We start from the raw sequence: 23,173 nt of genomic DNA, 5'->3' as shown, positions 1-23,173 counted from the left end.
GTTCAGCTTGTTTTCATTCTGAATAAGCATCAAATATCGACACTGCCAATAAAGGAAATTCGAATTCATTTATTAAGCCGGACTTTGTAAGACCATGCGAATTTTATAACCTCACATTTTCGTTTTATGATATCGTCTTTTTTTCAATATCATTTTAATTTCCTCCTCAAGATAATAGCCAATAAATGTTTCACAGCAAGATGTTCCAGATGTAATATCTTATAGACAGTATTTCCGCCCGTTTCATGGAGTCTTATCGAAAGCATTTTTGTATATACGACTGCATTATTCATGTTCTTGCCCTTTCACAATCATAATTGACTTAAAACTGTTAACTGACAGTGTGCAATATTAGACACAAGCTATCAAAATTATGTATGCTAATGTTCTGTCCTTCACAAAGAAATTTGGTTTGAAATTAGTTCCAATTTCATACTTTTAATATATCTGTTTCGAACAATCACAAAAGCAATGAATTAGAACTATTAAAATTTAAAGCCTCAAATTGAACCCGTTCAGAAATCATTTCTACGCCCTCCCACTTTCAATAAAGTGCCACTTCAAAGACACACAGAAAGGTGATATGAACGATTAAAGATGTTGAAAAGCACCATAACATTGTTATTTAGGGGAAAGTGAAGTCCTCATGGCAATAGTACGATGACAGGAAAACCAACGGTGTAATCTATATAAAAAGAACGACAAACGAGAAACATTTAAGAACCATATCAACAACCTACTGGACATCAGATTCCTAATTATAATTGTCCATTCATAAGACGACATACTGTTCTTCTATGTTACGTCGTTTCTATAAATGTTAATAGACTGGCTCCTTCTTAAACAGTTTTAACCAAATGTGAAACTACATATAAATAAACACATTGTTTAATAATACACATAGTTATATGAACTTTGAACTATGTCAACCAGGATGTATTATGTGTCAAAGTAGGTCATTTAATTTTGTAAGTTACATAAGATATATTTCATCATTGCCATAATAAAAATAAACCAATACGCCATTGCGCATGTGCTTAACATTATTTTAAGCGACATATTGGATGACCGAAAAGCAAATGACTCATTGTTATAGTGAGGTAAGATTTTTTCTTTTTCTTGTTGCAATGAAGACTAATAACTTGTTCATTTGTTTCTAGGCTTCTTTTTTTTTATCGTGCTGGATTATCACGTCATCATTAGAACAACTTATCAAATCATTCAATTTTTTTTCTATTGATTATGCGAACTTTCAACAAAAAGTATTTTTGTTTACCATGATACATTATCCATAGCTATTTCTATGTGTAAACTAGCATGTTAATTGTAAAACAATTCTAAGATTCCTTGAACTATAATACTAAGCATTTTTGGTTTTAAAACTAAGCTGTTTCATCTGAGGGTTTATAGGTTTAATAAGGCTAACGATATCGATTTTCTATAGGCCATCTTGAATTTACCTTGTGACGAAAAATTTAATGTTGACTTAAAACAAATCAATGGGTCAGGTACACAATATACTAGACTCGATACAAAGATAAATACCTAGACGGAGTATGATAATATTATGACCATGACATCAACAAATGTTACGTAGAAATAGCAATACTAGTATCGTTTGTAATATAAACGTAAAATAATAAAGGACTACTAGTAGTCATTGAAATACCAGTTACAGACTCCAATAAAACTTATTGAAGGTTTATATCGTGTGAAAATCATAGTCCCTCTCGTTTAGTACTATATCATCATAAAATACACGTCGAGAGGAACACAACCCGTATCATGCCAACGATTTTTTAAACAATATATGTGTTGAATTAAGAACTGAATGCTCTTTTTTGTAAATTTATTGGGGTGTAAAAGCGGTGACGGAAGTACATTTTGTATGAAGCGCGGAAGCGCTTCATACTAAAAATGTGCGCACGGTCAACGCTTTTACAACCCTGTAAATACTTATTACATTTTTACCTAAAGGATCATGAAAACACGCCTTTTATCAAGTTTTTATTTCATTTACCTGTGCACTTTATTGTGGGACCTCGTGTCATCATGAATGAAAAGTTGCATTGTGTAATGCAATTGATTAATGAATATCACGAGATTGCTAGTTAGCCAATCAGAATGATGTAATATAATGAAACATACATCTAATGTAATTATTTCAGATACAACGTCCTTAGGAGTGAATCAATATAAATTCCAAAATATGCAATCTTTAGTTATAACTGACAACAGTATCGCAGCTACATCCCATCAAAAAGTTTGTTCAAAGATTTGAATAGCTTTTGAGTCGAATGAAGACATGTTTTGCTTTGTATCGAACATTGCAATATAATATAGGATATGACAAAAAGTTAAATCACAAAAGTACTTAACTCCAAGGAAAATGTGAAACGGAAAGTCACTAATTAAATTGCAAAATCAATTGCTTAAACACATTGAACGAATGAATCACAACGTTTGTATTCCTAACATGGTATAGACATTTTCTTAAGTAGAAAATGATGGATAAGATCTCGTTCTGTCGCTAGCAAAACCTCTTACATGTTTAAAAGCTGCATAAAATTCCATTATATTAACAACGATTTCCGAACAAAATACACGGACATAATAGGTTAAAACGTCAAAAATAGGGGTACATCAGTCAACACTGTGTTATAATTTATATCACAATGAAAACAAACAAATTTGTAACACAGAAGCACAAAAAGGCATATAATACATTACTTTAAAAGATGTTTGCACGTTGATTTGTATATATGCATGATATCATTGCTCTAATGATAATATTTAGTCAATGTTTTGACTTGTTTGAGATATAGAAAAACGAAAAACATGTAAAACAAGTAAAACAAAGATTACTTTCGTTTAATTTAAATACGTTGGTACATTCACAAGCGAAGTTGAGAGATAACTAGAGGCTCTAAAGAGCCTGTGTCGCTCACCTTGGTCTATGTGAATATTAAACAATGGACACAGATGGATTCATGACAAAATTGTGTTTTGGTGATGGGGATGTGTTTGTAGATCTTACTTTACTAAACATTCTTGCTGCTTACAATTATCTCTATCTATAACAGTACTTTCTGAGGAAAATGTTATTGAAAATCTTCAAATTTTAAGAAAATTGTTAAAAATTGACTATGAAGGGCAATAACTCCTTAGGGGGTCAATTGACTTTTTTGGTCATACTGACTTATTTTTAGTTCTTACTTTGCTGTACATTATTGCTGTTTACAGTTTATCTCTATCTATAATAATATTCAAGATAATAACAAAAAAAAAACAGCCAAATTTCCTCAAAAATACCAATTCAGGGCCAGCAACCTAACAACCGATTATCCGATTCATCTGAAAATTCCAGGGCAGATAGATCGTGATCTGATCAACAATTTTACTTCCTGTCAGATTTGCTCTTAATGCTTTGGTTTTTGAGTTATAAGCCAAAAAAAACTGCATTTTACCCCCATGTTCTATTTTTTGCCATGGCGGCCATCTTGGTTTGTTGGCCGAGTTACCGGACACATTTTTTTAACTAGGTACCCCAATGATGATTATGGGTAATTTTGGTTAAATTTGGCCCAGTAGTTTCAGAGGAGAAGATTTTTCTAAAAGATTACCAAGATTTACGAAAAATGGTTAAAAATTGACTATAAAGGGCAATTACTCCTAAAGTGCTCAACTGACCATTTTGCTCATGTTGACTTATTTGTAGATCTTACTTTGCTGAACATTATTGCTGTTTATAGTTTATCTCTATCTATAATAATATTCAAGATAATAACCAAAAACAGCAAAATTTCCTTAAAATTACCATTTCAGGGGCAGCAACCCAACAACGAAATGTCCGATTCATCTGAAAATTTCAGGGCAGATAGATCTTGACCTGATGAACAATATTACCTTGTCAGATTTGCTCTAAATGCTTCGGTTTTTGAGTTGTAAGCCAAAAACTGCATTTTACCCCTATGTTCTATTTTTAGCCAAGGCGGCCATATTGGTTGGTTTTCCGGGTCACCGGACACATTTTTTAAACTAGATACCCCAATGATGATTGTGGCCAAGTTTTTTCCCAGTAGTTTCAGAGGAGAAGATTTTTGTAAAAGTTAACGCAGGACGACGACGGACGACGACGGACGACGGACGCCGGACGCCAAGTGATGAGAAAAGCTCACTTGGCCTTTCGGCCAGGTGAGCTAAAAATGGAACGGTTTATCCCTTCATCTGTATATTTTAATCCGTCGGAGAATTTGACACAGTAAAAAATTGGTTAACGTCGTTGTTATTATCGCAACCATCTTGTTTACACTGGTTTAGAAAAAAAGTTCGGTCAACGTCGTCTATCGAAAAATAAAAACGTCAATATCAATTACCCACCAATTTTATCAACGTATTCCCTAGAAAACAAATCATATAAGAGTTTTTAATTACAATCTGTTGAATTAATTATTTCCCATTATGATACTTTTTTGGTTCTTTTTTTTTCTCACTAATTTAGATACTATTATTATTTGTCCATAGTATTTGTAAATATTTAGTTTTTTTTATTAACTATTAATATTAAATATTATAACTTTCCCTTATACAATTTCACGGCAATGGAAAACATCTCACAGTGAAATATGTTTCTACGGGGAAAAAATAATAATATAGTCTGTACACAGCTAGTTTTGCATAGGTACTATTTCTGTATTAAAAATATGTAGTACTGGAAATTTACTTTTAATATTTAGTACTATTTCTTTACTTTAAAATTATTGTAATATTTAGGTACTTGTACTTGTACTTGTATCTAAATAGTACTGAATATTATAAGTAAATTTCCAGTACTACAGATTTTTTGTACAGAAATAGTACCTATGCGAAAGTAGCTGTGTAACAATTTTTCGCTGGATGATATTTCCTTCGGACATAATTTTGCACTTCATAAACACTGTAAGATGATGACATAGATGTTGGTGTTAGGCATCTAGGCAAAAGCAGTGTTCAATGTTAGTATTACAGCAGCCCAAATTTCCCTTGAGTACATACTGATGTCGTTTATACTGAGACCGAAATATATTCCAAATACATGTATCTGAAAGTGTTATTTAATTTTTGCATCATATGTATGTATGATTTCCCCAATTTACCTTCAATTTAGATAACTGATTTTGTATTCTTAAACCTGTAAACACATTTTATGATATGTTGATGCTCATGGATGACCTTAATTTAAGTTGAAAAATATCAAACCGTATAAAAATTTAGAAACTGCTCTTTATATACCGGACACTGGATGTATTTTTAAACTAATACTCAAAGAATTTGAGAATCATAGTCGTATTTTGACAAACATGAATATATATTCATCAAGCGTAAAGGAAAAATTGTATAAAATACATACAAGGCCGTAAGTTTTCTCGTTTGAATTATTTAACATTTGTGCTTTCTATACAATATGGGTTCATGCATTGTTGAAGATCTTATGGTGATCTGTAGTTGTATACCTTCATATGATTTGGTTTCTGGTGTAGAGTCGGTTACTTTTAAAATATCACATATTATCTTTAAAGAAGAGGAATCAAAAAAGAAACGGAGATATGATAACATGGCCATGCTAGTAATGACATGAAAGAGAATATTGATGATACACACTGCTACAAATGTAGCCATTGAAAACCATATGGACAAAATCTTAAAGTAATTCGTAAGATCAAAACATTATTACTTTAACACACTTATTAAAACCATAAGATATTTTTTATTTTTACTTTTTATAACCGTTTTAATTACTTGTTTTTGATTCCAGATATTTGTACATAGATAGGATATTTATAATTCATCGTTAATTTAGGCGGTAAAATACTAAACTTTTTAATCTTTTTGAATACTTCACAAATTACTTGGAAACAAATTATCAGTCACATTATATGTCCTTCAGTTAACTTCAGAATATATGAAACCTGCTTTATTTACTTCCAGTTATACATGTTATTGATTCTCGAAGGGATAAGTTAAAAACATAATAACTTGAATGGTTATCAAAGGTACCAGGATTATAATTTAGTACGCCAGACGCGCGTTTCGTCTACATACGACTCACCAGTGACGCTCATATCAAAATATTTATGAAGCCAAATGAAGAGCATTGAGGATCCAAAATTCCAAAATGTTGTGCCAAATACGGGTAAAGTAATCGATGCCTGGGATAAGAAAATCCTGAGGAAATTTATAAAAATTACCACATTATTGATATTCATATCTACACCGAAGTGTTGACTACTGAGCTGGTGATACCCTCGGGGACGAAACGTCCACCAGCAGTGGCATCAACCAAGTGGTTGTATTTATAATATACAAGGATTGCAAACAATAATGAAGCTTCTGTGCAAAAAGATATTTAAATTGTTTAAATAATCAAAACGTTTAATATACACATGGAAAAAGGTTTGCAACACTTCCATTGAAAACGATGTAAAATGACATAATTGTAGAATGTATATAATTTGGGTTTTACCAAATTCTTTTAATTCATTTGTGTTTTAAAATTGAAATCGTGTTATTGACTTACATTTCAGGCAGAATAATACTAGCGAGACGCATCATTATAGCTGTACTGAAAACGTTATACAAGCTTTATCTTGTCTTCTATACCGAAGAAAATAGTTGAGAAAAACGCAAAAAACTATTTACGTGCAGCTGTTATGTCCTATCCATTTAGGGTATAATATTGGACGAAATGTAAACTATTAACACAAATTCAAATTTAAAACATAAACGGATTAAAAGTATTCGGGAAAACCCAAATTATACACATTTTCAAATCATTTCATTTTCCGTTGTTTTTTTTATGAAAGTGTTCCAATACTTTTTTCCAGGTGTATAGATTCAGGTTAACACAAATTTTCCATGATTGGTTCCTAATAGTACAGGATAATCTAACTTATTTTTTCTATTGCAGGTATGGAAAAACTTGTGCGAGTCTTCTTGTTTCTACAAAAAATTGTAACAGAACTGGTCGAAACATTTCTGAAAAACAAATTTCAACCAGACAACTTTCAAACGTTTCTCCTTAACCAGAGACATACATTATTCCACCTTTATTCTTATCAAAGAACTTGTTGCGCTTGCAATCGCAATGAAAACTTTCAAAATCAACCGATTGTTAAGAAAGTACAGTTCGATAAATTATATGAACAAGGACAGAACACATGTAATATTCTTAGTAACAACCACTCGTGTATTTATAGTGCGAGACCTAATGTTAAAGTATCAGAGCTCGATATAACATTGGCAATTACAATTCTTAAAAATTGCTGTGCAACATCTCTTACACAACAGGAATTACAATCCTTAGACATTATCAGGAAGACACGAAATGACATTGCTCATATTGCAAGAAACATTGACGAAAATGAGTTTGATCTAATGTGGTCCGTCTTAGAAAATGCAGCCCTTAATTTGGCTAAAGCCGTCGATCAAAAATATTTTAATGACATCAAGCCAAGAATACGGAAAATGAGAAATAGAAGAATTTTGGCAGCCTCTGCGGATTACACGGAATATCTAAACCAGTTATCAAATATGAAAGATGTAAGACTTTTCATTAAAAAAAATTTACCAAGATCGGTAGGGGTTAACAGAGTTATCAACAGCAGTTGAAATTCAAAGCTTTTATTCTGTACTCTAGGTTGCTATGTACAACAAATAGCAAGATGAAAGCAAAATGTAATATTCTCAAAAACGATGTAACACAAACGATTATCAAATTTGAAAATTATGAAGCGTATTTAATTATTCACAGATTCTGTTTTCTTAACGAACAACTTTTTTCGACTTAAAATCTCATTCAAAAGATAGTATATAATAGAGACACAAATTATAGACCTGTATTCTTGTTTAAGAGATAAATACGCTTAGATTTTTTTTCTTATTTTAACTGTACAAAGATGTCTTGCTATTTGTATTTGAAATAATTACAAGGAAATGAGGAGTTAACTGTATTACATGATAAACTAGTATATAAAAACGAGAATTTCAAATTTTTATCCGATCTGTACTTGTGAGAGAAAAAAATGATGAGTATTAAAAGATTGCTTGAATTACATAAACAAACACAACACGATTTACATAAAGTTAAGGAAAAGTGAAAATTGAATGTTAAAGATGTCTTTTCTTGATTTTCAGGATATATCCGAAAGCCTTGTAATGCAACAAAGATTACTAGGCAAAATAGATACACTTATTGAAAGAGGTACCGTATATTACGTTTATTATTGGGCACATATTTTCTTACTTTTTTTTCTTCATAAAAATCAGTTGACTTTAGCATTGCTAGTGGATAGGTACACATATACAGACTTTACGTCTTATTCAAACGAAAGCATATGATAAATTCCAAGGTGATATGAGAAACAAATTTTAGGCCTGTATTCCTGTTTAAGTGATACATGCTCACAGATTTCCTTTTTTTTAACGGGACATAGATATCACAAGGTAACCATAATGAAATTTTTGAGGCATTTTAATAGGAAACTGTAGAATTGAGCTTCCTGAAAGAGCTAGAGCCATTTTGTCGTAAATCCTTTTATTCGATAAGATAGGTAAATCATGTTTTAAATAGCCAGATAGATGTTAATTAAAGTACATGAACACACGTTACATTATTTATTTGTAAACCTTGAACAGGTATTCCTACAAAAAACAAGGCCAAGACTATTGATTTTTTTACATTGACTTTGTTTAATAAAAAAAAACATCCTTTATGTTCATTAGATACCATACCACGTAACTTGTCAACAAGCCAAATTATATCAAACAAATTCAAATGGGATACTGTTTTTCTCATTTTGAATACTAGTATATGTATATCTGTATTTGTCCTGATCTTATAAGGTTTTATCGTCTATAAAATTAGATAAGATAATATATATTTTAACCGGAGAACATCTTACATCAGTTGATCATAGAACACCTTGTATTACTAACACATGTTATATGACCTTTTCTGGCATTTTAACTAATCGGCCCTTCGTTGTGATACAGATGCAATAGCTTCTTGATGCTTTACCTACAATCACGATTTGTAGTGTAATTTATTTGTTCTGTGGTGTTGTTTTATTTTCTGATGACTTAGGTACCGGTGGGGGGCGGTGGTAAAAATGTCAGTACTAGTATCTACACAGTTAATGAATTTGCGACAAAATTGCTGTTGCCTGTATTTGTTACATATAAAAACCATGTTCAAAAAAGGTTTCAAAATCTTTTTGTGTTGTTTTGAAACTTGTATACAATGGCCTCATTTTAAGTAATGTGTATATTACACACGCAGCATTTTGGCTTTTTTGCTATATAATAAATTCTCGTGTTATTGGTTATGTACAGGCACCTACATCAGTTTGACGACAGTTGTTCCTTGCATATATGAAATAAATGTAAACACATGAATAGAAAGTAAGTCAAGAGTATGGACAGTCATAGGAATGCACACAATAAGCGATACATTATTTTTATCTTTAATAATATTATATACTAGTATACTATATAGTCAAAATGAACCAGAATGACTCTATGAATTAAGCCAACATCCGAAAAAAATACGAAAGAAACATTAAAATTTAATTTAACAACAAAAAAATGTGAAAAGTCTAAGCGAGATTCGAACCATATCTTCAAAACATTCAACATTTAAAAAGTAGTTTTATGCTCTACTGATGGAGCCACTGCGACGCCTGACTTCAATGACTTAATAAGGAGCTATATCAGTACAATTTAGCGATGTTACAATTTTTGTCATAAAAAAGTTGTTTTTAATGTTATAAGGACACACAAAACAAACTTCATTTTTTAGGGAAAAAGTAGTATAAATTACCACAGTCACAAAAACCCTAACTTTTTTTTGTTTAGAATGTCCTGCTGGGGGATTCTCTGTTTTTCCCACCTAAAACCACCCTAAATATCGCATATTGAACTTTCATTTTTTTTAGGGTTAAATAAACTATTTATCACACATATCATAATCTATGTAAATCGAGATATTGATCAAAAAGCATTTTATTTTTTGTTTTTACAGTAGATCTGTCAGCACTTTTTGAAATTGGCCCGTCTGTGAAAAAAATTCACGACAAATTGGCCCTACCTCTTTGGTGTCAGAATTTGTGCGCCCATAATATAGCCCATAATATACCATGTAATCCGTTTCCAGACTAAATCGTTCATCAACTTTCTGTTGACCGCTTACTTATATTTTCTAACACGTTGTGACTATGTATGAAGTTTTCGTTGTATTTGTCCAAGGAACTACAAATAAGAGCTTATCTTTCGTCCCTCTTTTACAGAAATTTGTTGTTAGGTTGCATTTACAACCGTGGGATATTTTTTCTTCAAATTATGGCTCATCAACTTTCTGTTTAATGAATGCTTACATTTTCTAACATATGGTGCCCCATATGCAGGAAATGATTGAATTAAATATTTGTTATCGTTATAAAAAAACATATGGTGCCCCATGTATGATATATTCGTCACATTTTTCTATGGAAATTTGAATAAAAAAAATAAAAAATGTGTTGTCAGTCTCAATGGAAACGTACTGAACCGTGTTAAGTTATATTTGAAAGTCGAGGGTTTGTCAAAAATTCTAGTTCTAGATTTCGTTCATCTGTGTGAGCATTAATGAAATGTAAAGAAAAGCTTGTTGTTTCGTTAATATCTTTTTCAACAAGTTCGTCGATGTACAGTTAGATGCCAGCATTAACTGATATATGAGTGATGGAGTAACAGGGCATCATCAATAAATCTGAAATTAAAATGCTTGTGTTTTCATAGTGTTCTGCTAGAATTCTCCTTTATTTAAATACAACAAGTCGACCAGCAGGATAACAACATAAGAACCCAAAGGAATACTGATTATCTGTTGAAAAAAAAAGATTACTACAAACTCAACTCATCAGTTGTAACCTGCAAGATTTAGAAATTTGATGATTTGATATTCAGTCTATATTTCTATTGAGCAAAAGGAAAAGTAGTTCAGAACATATAAAAATCGCAAATATTGGTATAACTTCAAAATCATTAGACTGCAATTGAAAATATTGGAATAGCACATTAGAATAATTAAAGATAAAACAGATATGGTTGACATCACAAGTAGCATATACCTCATCACAATATTTCTGCAGGTAATTTTTTACTGTATGGTAAAAATGGTAGATTGATCTTAATGACTCGGCTATGTATACCCTTTTATGGATTTTTATGACGGTAAGGTATAATTTAGATAAACAAGGTCCATTGTACGTGTCATTAAATGATGACGATAGAACATGTGTCAACCGGGGGGTGGGGTGTATAAGCTTTACTCTTTAAATGGGACGGTAATACGTTTTCTTGCATTAATATCTTTGGAGAGTCAACAAAAGTGTTAATATATCTATTCTTGTATACCTTATTTTAGGTTTACCTGCAATTCAGATTAATAAGAGTACTTTTACAGCCACATATGGGGACAAAGTTGTAATTCCATGCAGTATCGTATCTAATTCTACAGTAACACATGTCAACTGGGAGAGAACTTCTAACAACGTGTATGTACCTATATTCAACGATGATAGTGGATACCAAGGCAGTACACCTATTAAACCTTCGTTGACGATTAACTTTGTTACATTTGACGATGCTGGAACATACATCTGCCTTGCTGAGAATGCTGCTGGTGAAAATATTAGTAATCCTGTAACTTTGATAGTTAATGGAGGTAAATAGTTGAGTTTTAGTTATGTTTTATCGCTCCTCGGATATATTCTGACGTTATGATTGGTTTAACGCCGTCACGTGGTGACGGCCTATGGATGTATATGGGTTAGTATATTTCATATGGGATTCATGAACTAACTCACATCTATTATCAACGCTGACGTCATCGATTAATGATTATAAATTTCATTCATATATTTGTACACAAGTTCAAATGTTAAATGGTTCACTACTCAACCCCTACGAATCCATTGAAGGTTACCCATGTATAGGAGATTTGCTTTCGTCTTCATTCAATATGGATTTTATAACCCTCTATAGATCAGTAAAGTGTCAGTAGCAAACCATAGTACTCATATTATGGGTTGGTTTATAAAATCAGAATGCCCATATTTTAAACTTTTCTAAATTATATATACACGTAACTGTAGATTTCATCTAATTGAGGATAGAGAGGTAAATGTATATAAACTCACTTTTCAGGATATCTTGATACAGATACTAGTTCGACTATTACTAACATTACCCAAGGAAAAAATATAACCATTAAGTGTACCGTGAGTGGATTACCACCTGCCTCATCAATTATATGGCGGTTCACTCCACCTGGTGGCAATGCGCAAACGATTAGTATAGAAGACTGTGGTGGAAAATATACTGGTGGCTCACCACAGAATCCTTCTCTGACTGTTACCAACTTTCAGCCATCTGACGCCGGATCATATGTCTGCTTTGCGACTAATGTTGTCGGAATATCTTCAAGTAACTCTTCAGAGTTATGTTATGTTAGTAAGTAATAAACAGGGGTTCACACATTTTTAAATTATTTTTTTCCGTTGAAGATCATAAGAAACATTCTATTTATATCAAATATGTCAATAAAGTTTTTTATTTTAACTGGTGTCATCGTGATGATCGTAACTGCAGTTACGATCATCCCAATATGGCGTACACGAATTTAGGGTTATTTTAAAAAGCCGATTTCTCCACTTTAACAGCTTATCTTCAGATTTGTTTTATATCAATAAAAATCTGAATAAGCTTTGCCATTGAATGTGTTTTTCCTTAATGATAGACAAACAAACAGAAGAACAAAAATCGAGATTGAAAAACCACGATGATGATCATAACTTCGTCTAAGGATGATCGTAACTTGAACTTGTTTTTACAAAAAAATGATCGTAACTTAAAATTTACGATGTGATTTTTCTTTAAATGAACATCCTATTCAGCAGTCACGATATATATTGGTATAACTGAAAATAGTAAGACTTAACAAAATGAGCGGTAATAAAGCGGAATTGGCAGGCTTATATACAATGTCCTCAAGATTTTTTCTTATGAGTAATTTAGTTAACATTCAAAATGGAATACGTTCATATGAAGTAAATATAATTATCATCCTCATGGTACAGTTTAAGAACACAGGCCAAACGTCACTGAATGTTTTAGAAATAACCTAAGTATAAATGGTAGGCATAAAGTCACATTATTTGATGTTTTTTTCTATCGGTTTTAACTTGTTGCCTGGTCTTGAATTTTCTTAATCAAACTATGACTATTAAACATTGGTAGAGTACAGAGGCGGATTTAGAGGAAGGGCCAGTATTTATGCGTCCCCTGTTTGTGGAGAAAATTTGATTTTGATTATATAGGGAATCCCCTTCCCCTTTATAAAAATTTCTTGGTCCGTCACTGGACTACTGATGCCTATATTTACCAATGGTTGGCTGTTCATGTAAAGAAGGAAAAGTTAAATTAGATGGTTTACATGTTCATATTAGATTCTATGATTTATTTCCAAGCTATAAATCCGTACACTTACGTTATATGGCAGGATAGGAGTTTTGAGTTAAAAAAAAAAGCCCGGATTAGCAACTTAGACAAACAAAAAGGCAGGACCACAATTTTAGTAAAAAAATCGGGATGAACTAATGAAAAAAAGGCAGGACAGAATAGAGGGAAAAATAAAAACGCAGGATGAGATTTCAACTTTAGAAAAAAACAGGACAAAATTTTTCATTCTAGTTCTTCCCCCCAAAAAAAATAAAAAAAGTAGCTCCCTTTATTGATAGTTTCATAAAAAAAAATCATTCTACAGATATGGGTACACTCCTTAATGCTAAATTTTTCAACCTCTCCCTTAAATATTCTAAATATGTTAATAAAAAACTTTAAAGTCTGAATTCCTTAAACAAACCAGGTTCTCGCAAGGTACTATTGTCCATACAAAGTGTAGGGCAAAAAGAAAAACAAATCTCAAATATTATCAAACTGGCTATTAACTGGACTAGTCATAACCTTTGTGCACTTACCGATAGGACGTTACCCTCCCCTCAGTGATCGTTCCTCGTTATTATCAGAACATTAGCTGATAATGTACCCTTTTTTGCATAACAGACAGCTTTATTTATCAGACAATGCTTCGTTGGAACAGACAGTTACGATCATCGTTGACAAAAATAAATATAAGTTACGATCATCATCGTGATTTTTTGTATCTCGATTTTCATTCTTTTTTTTAATTTTCCATCATGAACGAAAAAATATTTCAATGGCAATGCTTTTAAAGATGTTTCTCGTCATAATACAAATTTGAAAATAAGCTGCCATAGTGGAGAAATCAGCCTTTTAAAATTTCCCTAAATTTGTGTCGGCCATATGTGGATGATCGTAATTGCAGTTACGAACATCACGTTGACACCGGTGATTTTGTAGATAATTCCGGTATTTTTAATAATAATTTTGATAAAGAACAAATTCGTTGCTAATTTGATGACACTGATTTTCCCTTTTTGTTATGGTTACGAAAGACATACCCGAAAATAGAAGTTTGATATAGCTAAGTGTGTAAATATGTTTATTGCAGTGACAACACATCTACATCATGAAATTGCAGAAATTCCAGATAAATTGATGTCCCATTTATGTCCCTAGCTCACATTTTATAACAGGAGACCATAACATCGGTCATGACCGAAAGTTGAAATCGGTCCTCCGTAAAGAACCCATATATCGTTCCCACATAAGGCTCGATACGGATAAGACGAGAAAAAGCTGACAAAAATCCTTTGATTCTTTCTTTAATTCATAAATGACATTTTCAAAGAACATATAACTCGTATTAAACATTAGGTAAAAAGAATCGCCAAGGAATTAGTTTTTATCCAGGCAAAAAAGGCTGCAACTATTACCATTATTGTAAATTTTGCATTACACAAATTCACGAATTCATCAACAATCCAACTGATTTCATTCTCGAAAATGACATCTGTTACAACTGTAAAGTTAACGTAAAACTACCTCTATACAAGTAGAACCAAATACAATTCAAATTCCAACTACAGTATGTATAGGCGTCCGAAGCTGCACAAAACACCTTACAAATATAAGTTTATTACGTCTTCAAGCCATTGTGTCACTGCTAAACAGTCTTTTCAACTGACTAGTACACGTGACACAACCAAAAACATAGTAATATATTGTCCATATAAGGTCTTTGAAAATTGTGTACTTTTGGGGCGTCAAAATTTGTTGGAAGTCCATGATAAATTGCATGCTGATATTGGTGATTTCGAATCTGTCCACAATTTTGCTTTTTTCTACTATTAATATACCACATTTTGTCATAATTATTTAGAAAAACATAAAAGTCAGAATGCGAATATATAGGTTCAAACTCTTTAAGATCATTTTTATTATAAAAAAAACTATGTCAGTTAGAAATGCTTTGATACAATAACTGTCCTTTAATAATTTTGTTCTCTGTGGAGCTATATCTGTATATCGTTAAGTTATCGGATTTCCAATGGGGAGTAACTGTGCAATACTTATTGCAGACCTGTTTGTGTATAGTTGTGAGATACAGTTTATGACTAAAATCAGCAAAGATCCATCGAAACAATGTCTGATACAAAAATTTAATAAGACCATAAGATATTTGGATGATATATATTGGCTCCCAATTATGAAGATTTCTGTATGAACTCTAAAGAAATGTATCCTGCTGAACTAACTTAAATAAAAACTTATACTAAGAACGAACACTGCTCTTTCCTTGGTATTCATATCTGTTTATTTAACGGGAAACTGAATACCAACATTTACAATAACATAGAGGATTTTTCATTTCCTATTGTTAATTGTCCGTTTTTAGATAGTGAAGTTCCCTTGACACCATCTAATGGTGTTTATATATCTTAAACCATTGTGGTGACGTCAGCCTATCGTTTACCATGGATTCTTTTTCTAGAATCAACGCGTCCTAACTCTGTAGCTGAAATGGTCTCACCAGATTATATTCTATTGTTTTCTTTGTGTGCCTAATTTTATTAAGTTCGAATTGACTAATTTGCTGATTTCTTGTCACTAATGGAATAATTTTAAAAACTTACCTTTATTTTTTGTAATTTCTATATGCATTCACTGAGAATCGAACCGTCCGTGAATTCTGATACGTGTTTCTGATATCAACATATAGACGAAATCGCTGGGCTACCAATCGGTTCCAATATGAATGTCTATTTTATATATATAAATGAATATATAAACTGTATATAAACCAAATAAATTGTAAGTAAACGTTTAACAGTTTGATGGGTGCACAAATTTGATTTATGCAATCATAGTACGCACAGTTTCTGAATATTTTGACATTTAATTTATATAGCATTGCAAATGAAGTATCAAAAAGATTGAATCTTATTTCACACACAAACTCATAGATGGTCCATTTAATATACTGGATTTTGTCCAGAGCAAGCCATATTCACCAAGATCATTGTAAACTGCGCAGAATAAATATTTACGTGGTCATTGGAAAATTTACTTCTGTTGTACTTAAAAAAATTTACAAAATTTCAAAAGTGTTTTATATTCTCCTTCGCAAAAAATGATATTGTTTTTAATAAATCCTACCCTTTACAATAAATATATTCATAAGATTTGTGTTGAAACGATGAAACGATTAGATTTATCACAATATAAGGTTTGTGGAATTGTTACACGAATGTATAAATGATTGTTTTCTCATTATTCCCCCTCATTATCATTTTTACATATTTTTAAGGTTTACCTGTAATACAGATTCCACAAGATTACTTCATCGACACGTACACATATGGAAACCAGGTTATAATTCCGTGTAGTATCGTATTCGATTCTACGATTACTGGTATTTACTGGGAGAAATATTGTAAAAACGAAATTAAACGTATAAACAACAGTGATAAAGGATATCAAGGCTTTACACCTACGTCACCCTCGTTGATAATTAAATTTGCTACATCAGATGATGAAGGCACGTACGTTTGTCATGCTATAAATGCTGCTGGCAAAAGCACTAGTAATTCTGCAACTTTAAGATTAAATGGAGGTTTGTATATATTGTTTAAGGAAATCCTATATTTAATGTATATTAATTTATTAATCAGTACTTCGTTCACTTTTCTGTTTTTTCAATGAATTATTCATTTGAATATCGATGCATGAAGATCTTATAATATCTTCTTAATTTATTCAAACATCCGATGAGCTGTCTAAATAGATATGATATTCGTACAAACAATGCGTGTATCTGAAATAAACTTCATCCGGTACCCTCGTGCCAAATGTTTTGCAAGCCAAATATATAAACGGGCACTTTTATGGCATGGAGGTTCGTAATTCATAGCATAACCGTGTTATGCCGGGACACAAAATAATGTTTGATCTTAGACTTGTATAAAAGGGTTTAATCAAACTCTCTATTATTTTTAAGGGGTTCTCGACGTTGATATTGGTCCAACTTATGCTACCATAATCAACGGACAAAATCAAACCATAAGTTGTACTGTGACTGGAATACCACCTGCTACATCAATAATATGGGAGTTCACTCCAAACGGTGGCACTTATTCACGCCATATACTAGGAGATGAAAGTAACGGAAAATATACTGGTGGTTCTGTAAAAAATCCATCTCTAACTATAACCAATTGCCAACCATCTGACGCAGGTTCATATAAATGTTATGCTTTGAATACTGTTGGAATATCCTTGTGTATAAATCCGTCTGTTCTCGAGTACACAGGTAAGAAATAAAACCTCATCCACAGTGTAGATACTATTCTGTACGCTATCCGGAAGTCGCGATTTTCGAAGCGAGAACTTTTTGGATCACATTTTAAATTTGATGGGTATACTGAATTAAACGGTAAGTTGATCATCTGTACATTGCTTAATGATTAATTGAGCCGACATCGATATTCTCAAATGGTTTAGAATTAAATTCCGCACATTCAATATTCGTATCTTTGCCTTAATCAAGAGATTTTCAAATGCATCACTAAGAAAAATCAGTCGGCGAACCTAAAAACAATCTTTTTACCCTCTTAGTGTACAAATTAACGTAAAAACCAGACTTAATTAACTAAATGAAGTATATTTCAAGTGGTGGTAAAAATTTCAACCATATCTTTGAACCCAGAAATAAGAAAATTACACTTGTTTGAATTTCTCACTGTACGATCAGTCTCGCTTGTTTATTTTAAAACTGTATGATCAGTCTTTATGTCACTGTATTCTAGTGGTGATTTCAAAGTTATTTACGATACATTAAAAGGTGGTATTTTTCTAGATAACACAAACATATTTCAATACATTCACATCCTGAAAACTTGTGAAACATGTTTTAGCTTAATAGGGTGTACTCGACTTACTACATTAAGTATAAGGATGTTAAAATGTTGCTAAAATAAGAGGAAGGTTTGATGTATACTAATATATAAGTTTCAGAAATGTCCTCCGTTATACTTAACATATAAACACACAGATTTAGTTGTTATATAAAAATGCATGTATTTACACACATTCGAGGCCATACTGTAGCCTATAATTGATCACAGTTCCTTCACTTTGTTTAAGATGTAGAGCTGTCTCTCTGACACTCAATTGTACACCACTTTGTCAAGCGAGGTTTATAGTGATAAAGAAGTCCGTCTTTCCGTTCGTCCGTTGGACCGATACAATATGTGTCGCCGGTTTTGTAAGCGCATCTCCTCATAAACCACTTAATATACATTGGGGGTTCCGGCCATTTTTAAATGAAGAGGCGGTCCAATCCAGGAGAAAAGGGGATTTCAAATATATGTTCCCATATAAATGCATTGATAGTTAAAAAGGGGTTTCAAACTGCCGGATCCCCTTTTTTTGAATCCGTCACTGATATAACTATTAATTAATCTTATTCGGATTCCTTATCATAAATGATAATGACTGTATTGTGCACCGTCTATTTCTAATTTTAGTAACAAAAATCTTGTATGGGGTTACTTTATATAAGATACGGACTTGAACATTACATTATATGGGGGCACCCATCAGGTATTTCCAACACCTCCTAAACCAATCATTAAAGTTTTCTGAAATTGCTCCATTTTTACTCGATTAATGCATTATGGACCTTCTATTTCTGTAAACTTACCAAAATTAAATCACATGAATTACCCCCCTACGCAAAGCTGTCTTTATCCATTTTTTGTTATTTTAAAAGACAAGCTTGATTTATGTTATCATCAATTGGTCAATGGCGGACGGTGTAAATAATCTTTAAAAATGTAATAGCTAAACAGATAACTGTAACGATACACTATTACAAAGTTCACAAGCGAATCATGTATTACTTTTTAGGCATTTGATTTTGAATAAGACCGATCGAACAAACATACAATTATTTTGCCGTCTAAAAAATTCATCAGAAATATATTTGTATTGTCTGATGAAAGTAATTACACGTTATAGTTCCCTGGATAGTTCATAATATCACATAATATAAACGTATATACCTTCAAATTGCTGTTGTTTTTTCTTCAAAATCACGACTGGTCATACAGTCAAAAAATCTGAAATCGCTTCTAGAATACAGTCAGTTCTAGACTGATCGTACAGTAATTTATTTTGGGATCCTCAAGGAAAACATATTTTTTTATGGGAAATACGAATATTCTACTTAAATCCGAAAAGAATATTGAAACAGTATATATCTAACTGTAAACTGATGCAAATATTTGCAATAAAAGATTATTTGCTTTGTACTACGAGAGCAAAATTGTCAGACGATTTCACTTTTTTCTACCAAGTTGATGTGATGCACACGTATATTTTATTTTATAATGCATGTTTTTGTTACAGTTACTCAAATTTTTGATGCTATATATACCTTGAAGATGTCCAAAGCACTTTGTAGATATAGGAGTAAACAAATGATGATAAAAAGTTACCGTAGGCAAAACCGTCCTGTTAGCCAGTTGGAAATCATCGATTCAAAAATCGCGACTTCCGGATAGCGTACAGAATAGTATCTACACTTTGTCATCGTGATTTCAATCATGATATGAAAAAAAGAAATTATTGTATGTTTTTTTTTCTATTTTTCATCGAGTAAGTTTATGATCCTAATGACATTACGCCATTACGCATTTAAATTCGCTTGCTATATTTAGCCTGATATCATTGATGATTTATTGCTTACTAGTTCAAATTTCAAAGTATCATTTATTTACAAGTTTTGATCTAAAGAGCAACTGAAAAAGAACTAATACAAATATTGAGCTTTAATATAGATTATAAGAAGGTGGGAAGTCTATAAATAAACTCATCTTTGATACCAGGATTAAATTTTGTATTTACGCTAGACGCGCGTTTCGTCTACAAAAGATAGATTAAGAATCAAACGCTAGACTTTGTCAAGCTTTGGAACGAATGGTGAACAACTGTCATATATTCCTGAATCGGTACAGTCATTCTGTGGATAACATTGCGTGTTTAGTTCGATTTTAATCTTTCCATTTCCAAGACAATTGATTATAGTTTCGTTATATTGACACAAGTGGATGAGCAACCGAAAAAACATAATTGATAATAGTCAGGATCAAGCAGCTAAAATTATGAAAGCATACATCATAAACATACAAACATAACTTATTCAGAAATACAACAAATACACAGATGTACGTGTTGTATTGATGTTCGTGATTGTTCTTTCTGTTTCTAAGTGAGAAAAATCTTGTAAAATGAATTACAAAATACTGACACGTGTTATGTTGTTGATTTTCAAAAAAACTTATGGGTAATTTTCGTCAAATGACGCTTGAATAAAAAAAAGATTAAAAAGGCTCTAGTGTTGATAATGCGAAACTACTCAACTGTATCTTGCATTTTGTCAGAGATATTTTTCTGTAGTCCAGCAGGAAACGTTATCATTACGCGTACACCAAATCATACACTTACATAATATGCAAATTGCTATTTTATATATTAAGGAACTGATGAAGAGACTTACAAAAGAATAGATGGTATGCGAGTGAGTGGGGAAAATTGCCGAAAGACCGCGCTTTCCTATGTTCTCCTAGTTTATACTGTGATGCGGGGTTCGTTATCACTTGAAGATGACTATTCAATAGTTTTGCGTGAAATATCCGAAGCTGTCTTTAAAGTTTCGAATGTTATTGTAAGCCCACTTGTCGACATACTAGAAAGGAAACTAGTTCCAATCTACCTAAAACAAATGGAAAATGGTACATATAAGCCAAGAGACGATAATATCCAAAAAATAATTATAAGTTCTTTTGGTAAAGAATGTATCGAGTGTTTAATGAAGTTTTGTAGTTTTGATATTCTCTTTGACCACGTCCGCCTTAAGAGAGAGAATAAAGATGGGGACTTTTTGGAAGTCGATGGTTACACTTTGGCGAATGCATTTTTTCAGCGAATGAAGTTTGATAAAGACGATGCCCATTTAATCGGGCAATACATTAGACAATTGGGAGAAGAAATAGATCGCGAAACCCTTGATTTATTTGTAGATATATTGCGACAAGGTGGCGGTGACATAACATTTAACCACATGGATACTTTCCTAGATGGTCTTACTAAGGAAGGCACTGACTTTAATATTTTTCGTAAATTTCCAATGCTGTACGATGCATTTTATCGCACACTTGATAAAAACAGAAACACAATATTTCACTTTATAGCTGCGTTTTATACCTTAAGTAAAAAGTATAAACTATATATACAGCATTTTTGTCAGAATAAATTTGATTTGTTGCAGTTGCGTAACTCTCGTAATTATACAGCAATAGATTTCGCGGCGTTCCTATGGAGAACTGAGATTTTGGACATTGTAATGTGCAACCTTAACGATAATCGTCAATCGATGATCAACAGAATTCTGAAAACAATGAACATCGTTGTCGATGAATCGCGAGCACTAAATACTGGAGCAGTCGATAATTTGTTGAACATTCCCGGGAACAATATTGTCCGTGGCAATAGAACTGATTATAAAAATATTTTGCTACTAATTGGAAAGGAACCTGAAACATAATCTACCACTCAGATAATGATAAATAACTTCAACGAAACGATGATTGAATTATCCGTAACATTAGAACATATTCAAAAATTGAATTGTAAACAATATATGCTTGTAAATTAATGTCTAGATGGAATTGCAAATTTAATATCTTATGCATATGAGAATAAGTACCAAACTAATTATTACACTAGTATGTTATATACATATACACATTCATGAATCTACAATCTATCGATACCTGTATCTTGGCATTGTACAAGGTCATGTGTTTCTCTGACTGTTTATGACGCCTTTACACTATATACATTGGATGTTGGATGTGTAAGGATTGATAATTTAGACTTAGATGCATGATTTGTTTTTTATTAGTTGTTAGTGGCTTTGACCTAGCTGTCAGATAACTGCGAGTAGTCTCAGATCTGTTCCTATTGTCTTTTTGTTGTTGGAATGTACAAGTATCCGGCCACGTCCACGTACTTTTGTCCATCTGATGAGTTAAGCCTTTTTCAACTGATTTGTATAGTTCGTTCTTATGTTGTACTGTTATACCACTGTCCCAGGTTAGGGGAGGGTTGGGATCCTTCTAACATGTTTAACATCGCCTTATTATGTATGTATGTGCCTGTACTAAGTCAGGAGCCTGTAAAGCAGTGGTTGTCGTTTGTTTATGTGTTATATATTTGTTTTTCGTTCATTTTTTGTACATAAATAAGGCCGTTTATTTTCTCGTTTGAATTGTTTCACATTTTCATTCCGGTGCCTTTTATGGTTTACTATACGGTATGTGCTTTGCTCATTGTTGAAGGCCGTACGGTGACCTATAGTTGTTAAGTTCGGGTCATTTTGGTCTCTTGTGGACAGTTGTCTCATTGGCAATCATTATAGTATTTATTTAGTATAACCATGCCATTCGAAGATCTTTTATGAATTTTGATTTTTTTGAAATTTCTACCTCAGGCATAGATTACCTTAGCTGTATTTGCAAAACTTTGAGGAATTTTGGTCCTCAATGCTCTTCAAGTTCGTACTTTATTTGGCCTTTTAACTTTTTTTGGATTCGAGCGTCACTGATGAGTC

At 32.2% G+C, this 23,173-nt stretch overlaps 1 protein-coding gene across 1 annotated transcript; it reads left to right on the top strand.

Annotated features, from left to right (window-relative positions):
• Positions 1-1,002: 1,002 nt before the first annotated feature.
• Positions 1,003-22,318, top strand: LOC139527843 (uncharacterized). The gene is made up of 8 exons (XM_071323521.1): positions 1,003-1,100; positions 6,947-7,578; positions 8,173-8,239; positions 11,441-11,740; positions 12,223-12,528; positions 16,808-17,113; positions 17,498-17,809; positions 21,039-22,318. The coding sequence occupies exons 2-8, from the start codon at positions 6,949-6,951 to the stop codon at positions 22,103-22,105; spliced, it is 2,988 nt and encodes a 995-aa protein (XP_071179622.1). The 5' UTR covers positions 1,003-1,100; positions 6,947-6,948; the 3' UTR covers positions 22,106-22,318.
• The last annotated feature ends 855 nt before the right edge of the window (positions 22,319-23,173 follow it).

The sequence above is a fragment of the Mytilus edulis genome, chromosome 6 (genome assembly GCF_963676685.1).
Source record: "Mytilus edulis chromosome 6, xbMytEdul2.2, whole genome shotgun sequence".
Taxonomy (NCBI): domain Eukaryota; kingdom Metazoa; phylum Mollusca; class Bivalvia; order Mytilida; family Mytilidae; genus Mytilus; species Mytilus edulis.
Note: the sequence above shows the minus strand (reverse complement) of the source record. Positions and strands in the feature narration are given on the sequence as shown.

Bases quoted from the DNA above. Each gene is read 5' to 3' on its own strand.
- LOC139527843 (XM_071323521.1), top strand. From the start codon at position 6,949: ATGGAAAAACTTGTGCGAGTCTTCTTGTTTCTACAAAAAATTGTAACA. The intron at 7,579-8,172 runs GTAAGACTTTTC...CTTGATTTTCAG, and splicing joins AGTTATCAAATATGAAAGAT to GATATATCCGAAAGCCTTGT. The intron at 11,741-12,222 runs GTAAATAGTTGA...CTCACTTTTCAG, and splicing joins AACTTTGATAGTTAATGGAG to GATATCTTGATACAGATACT.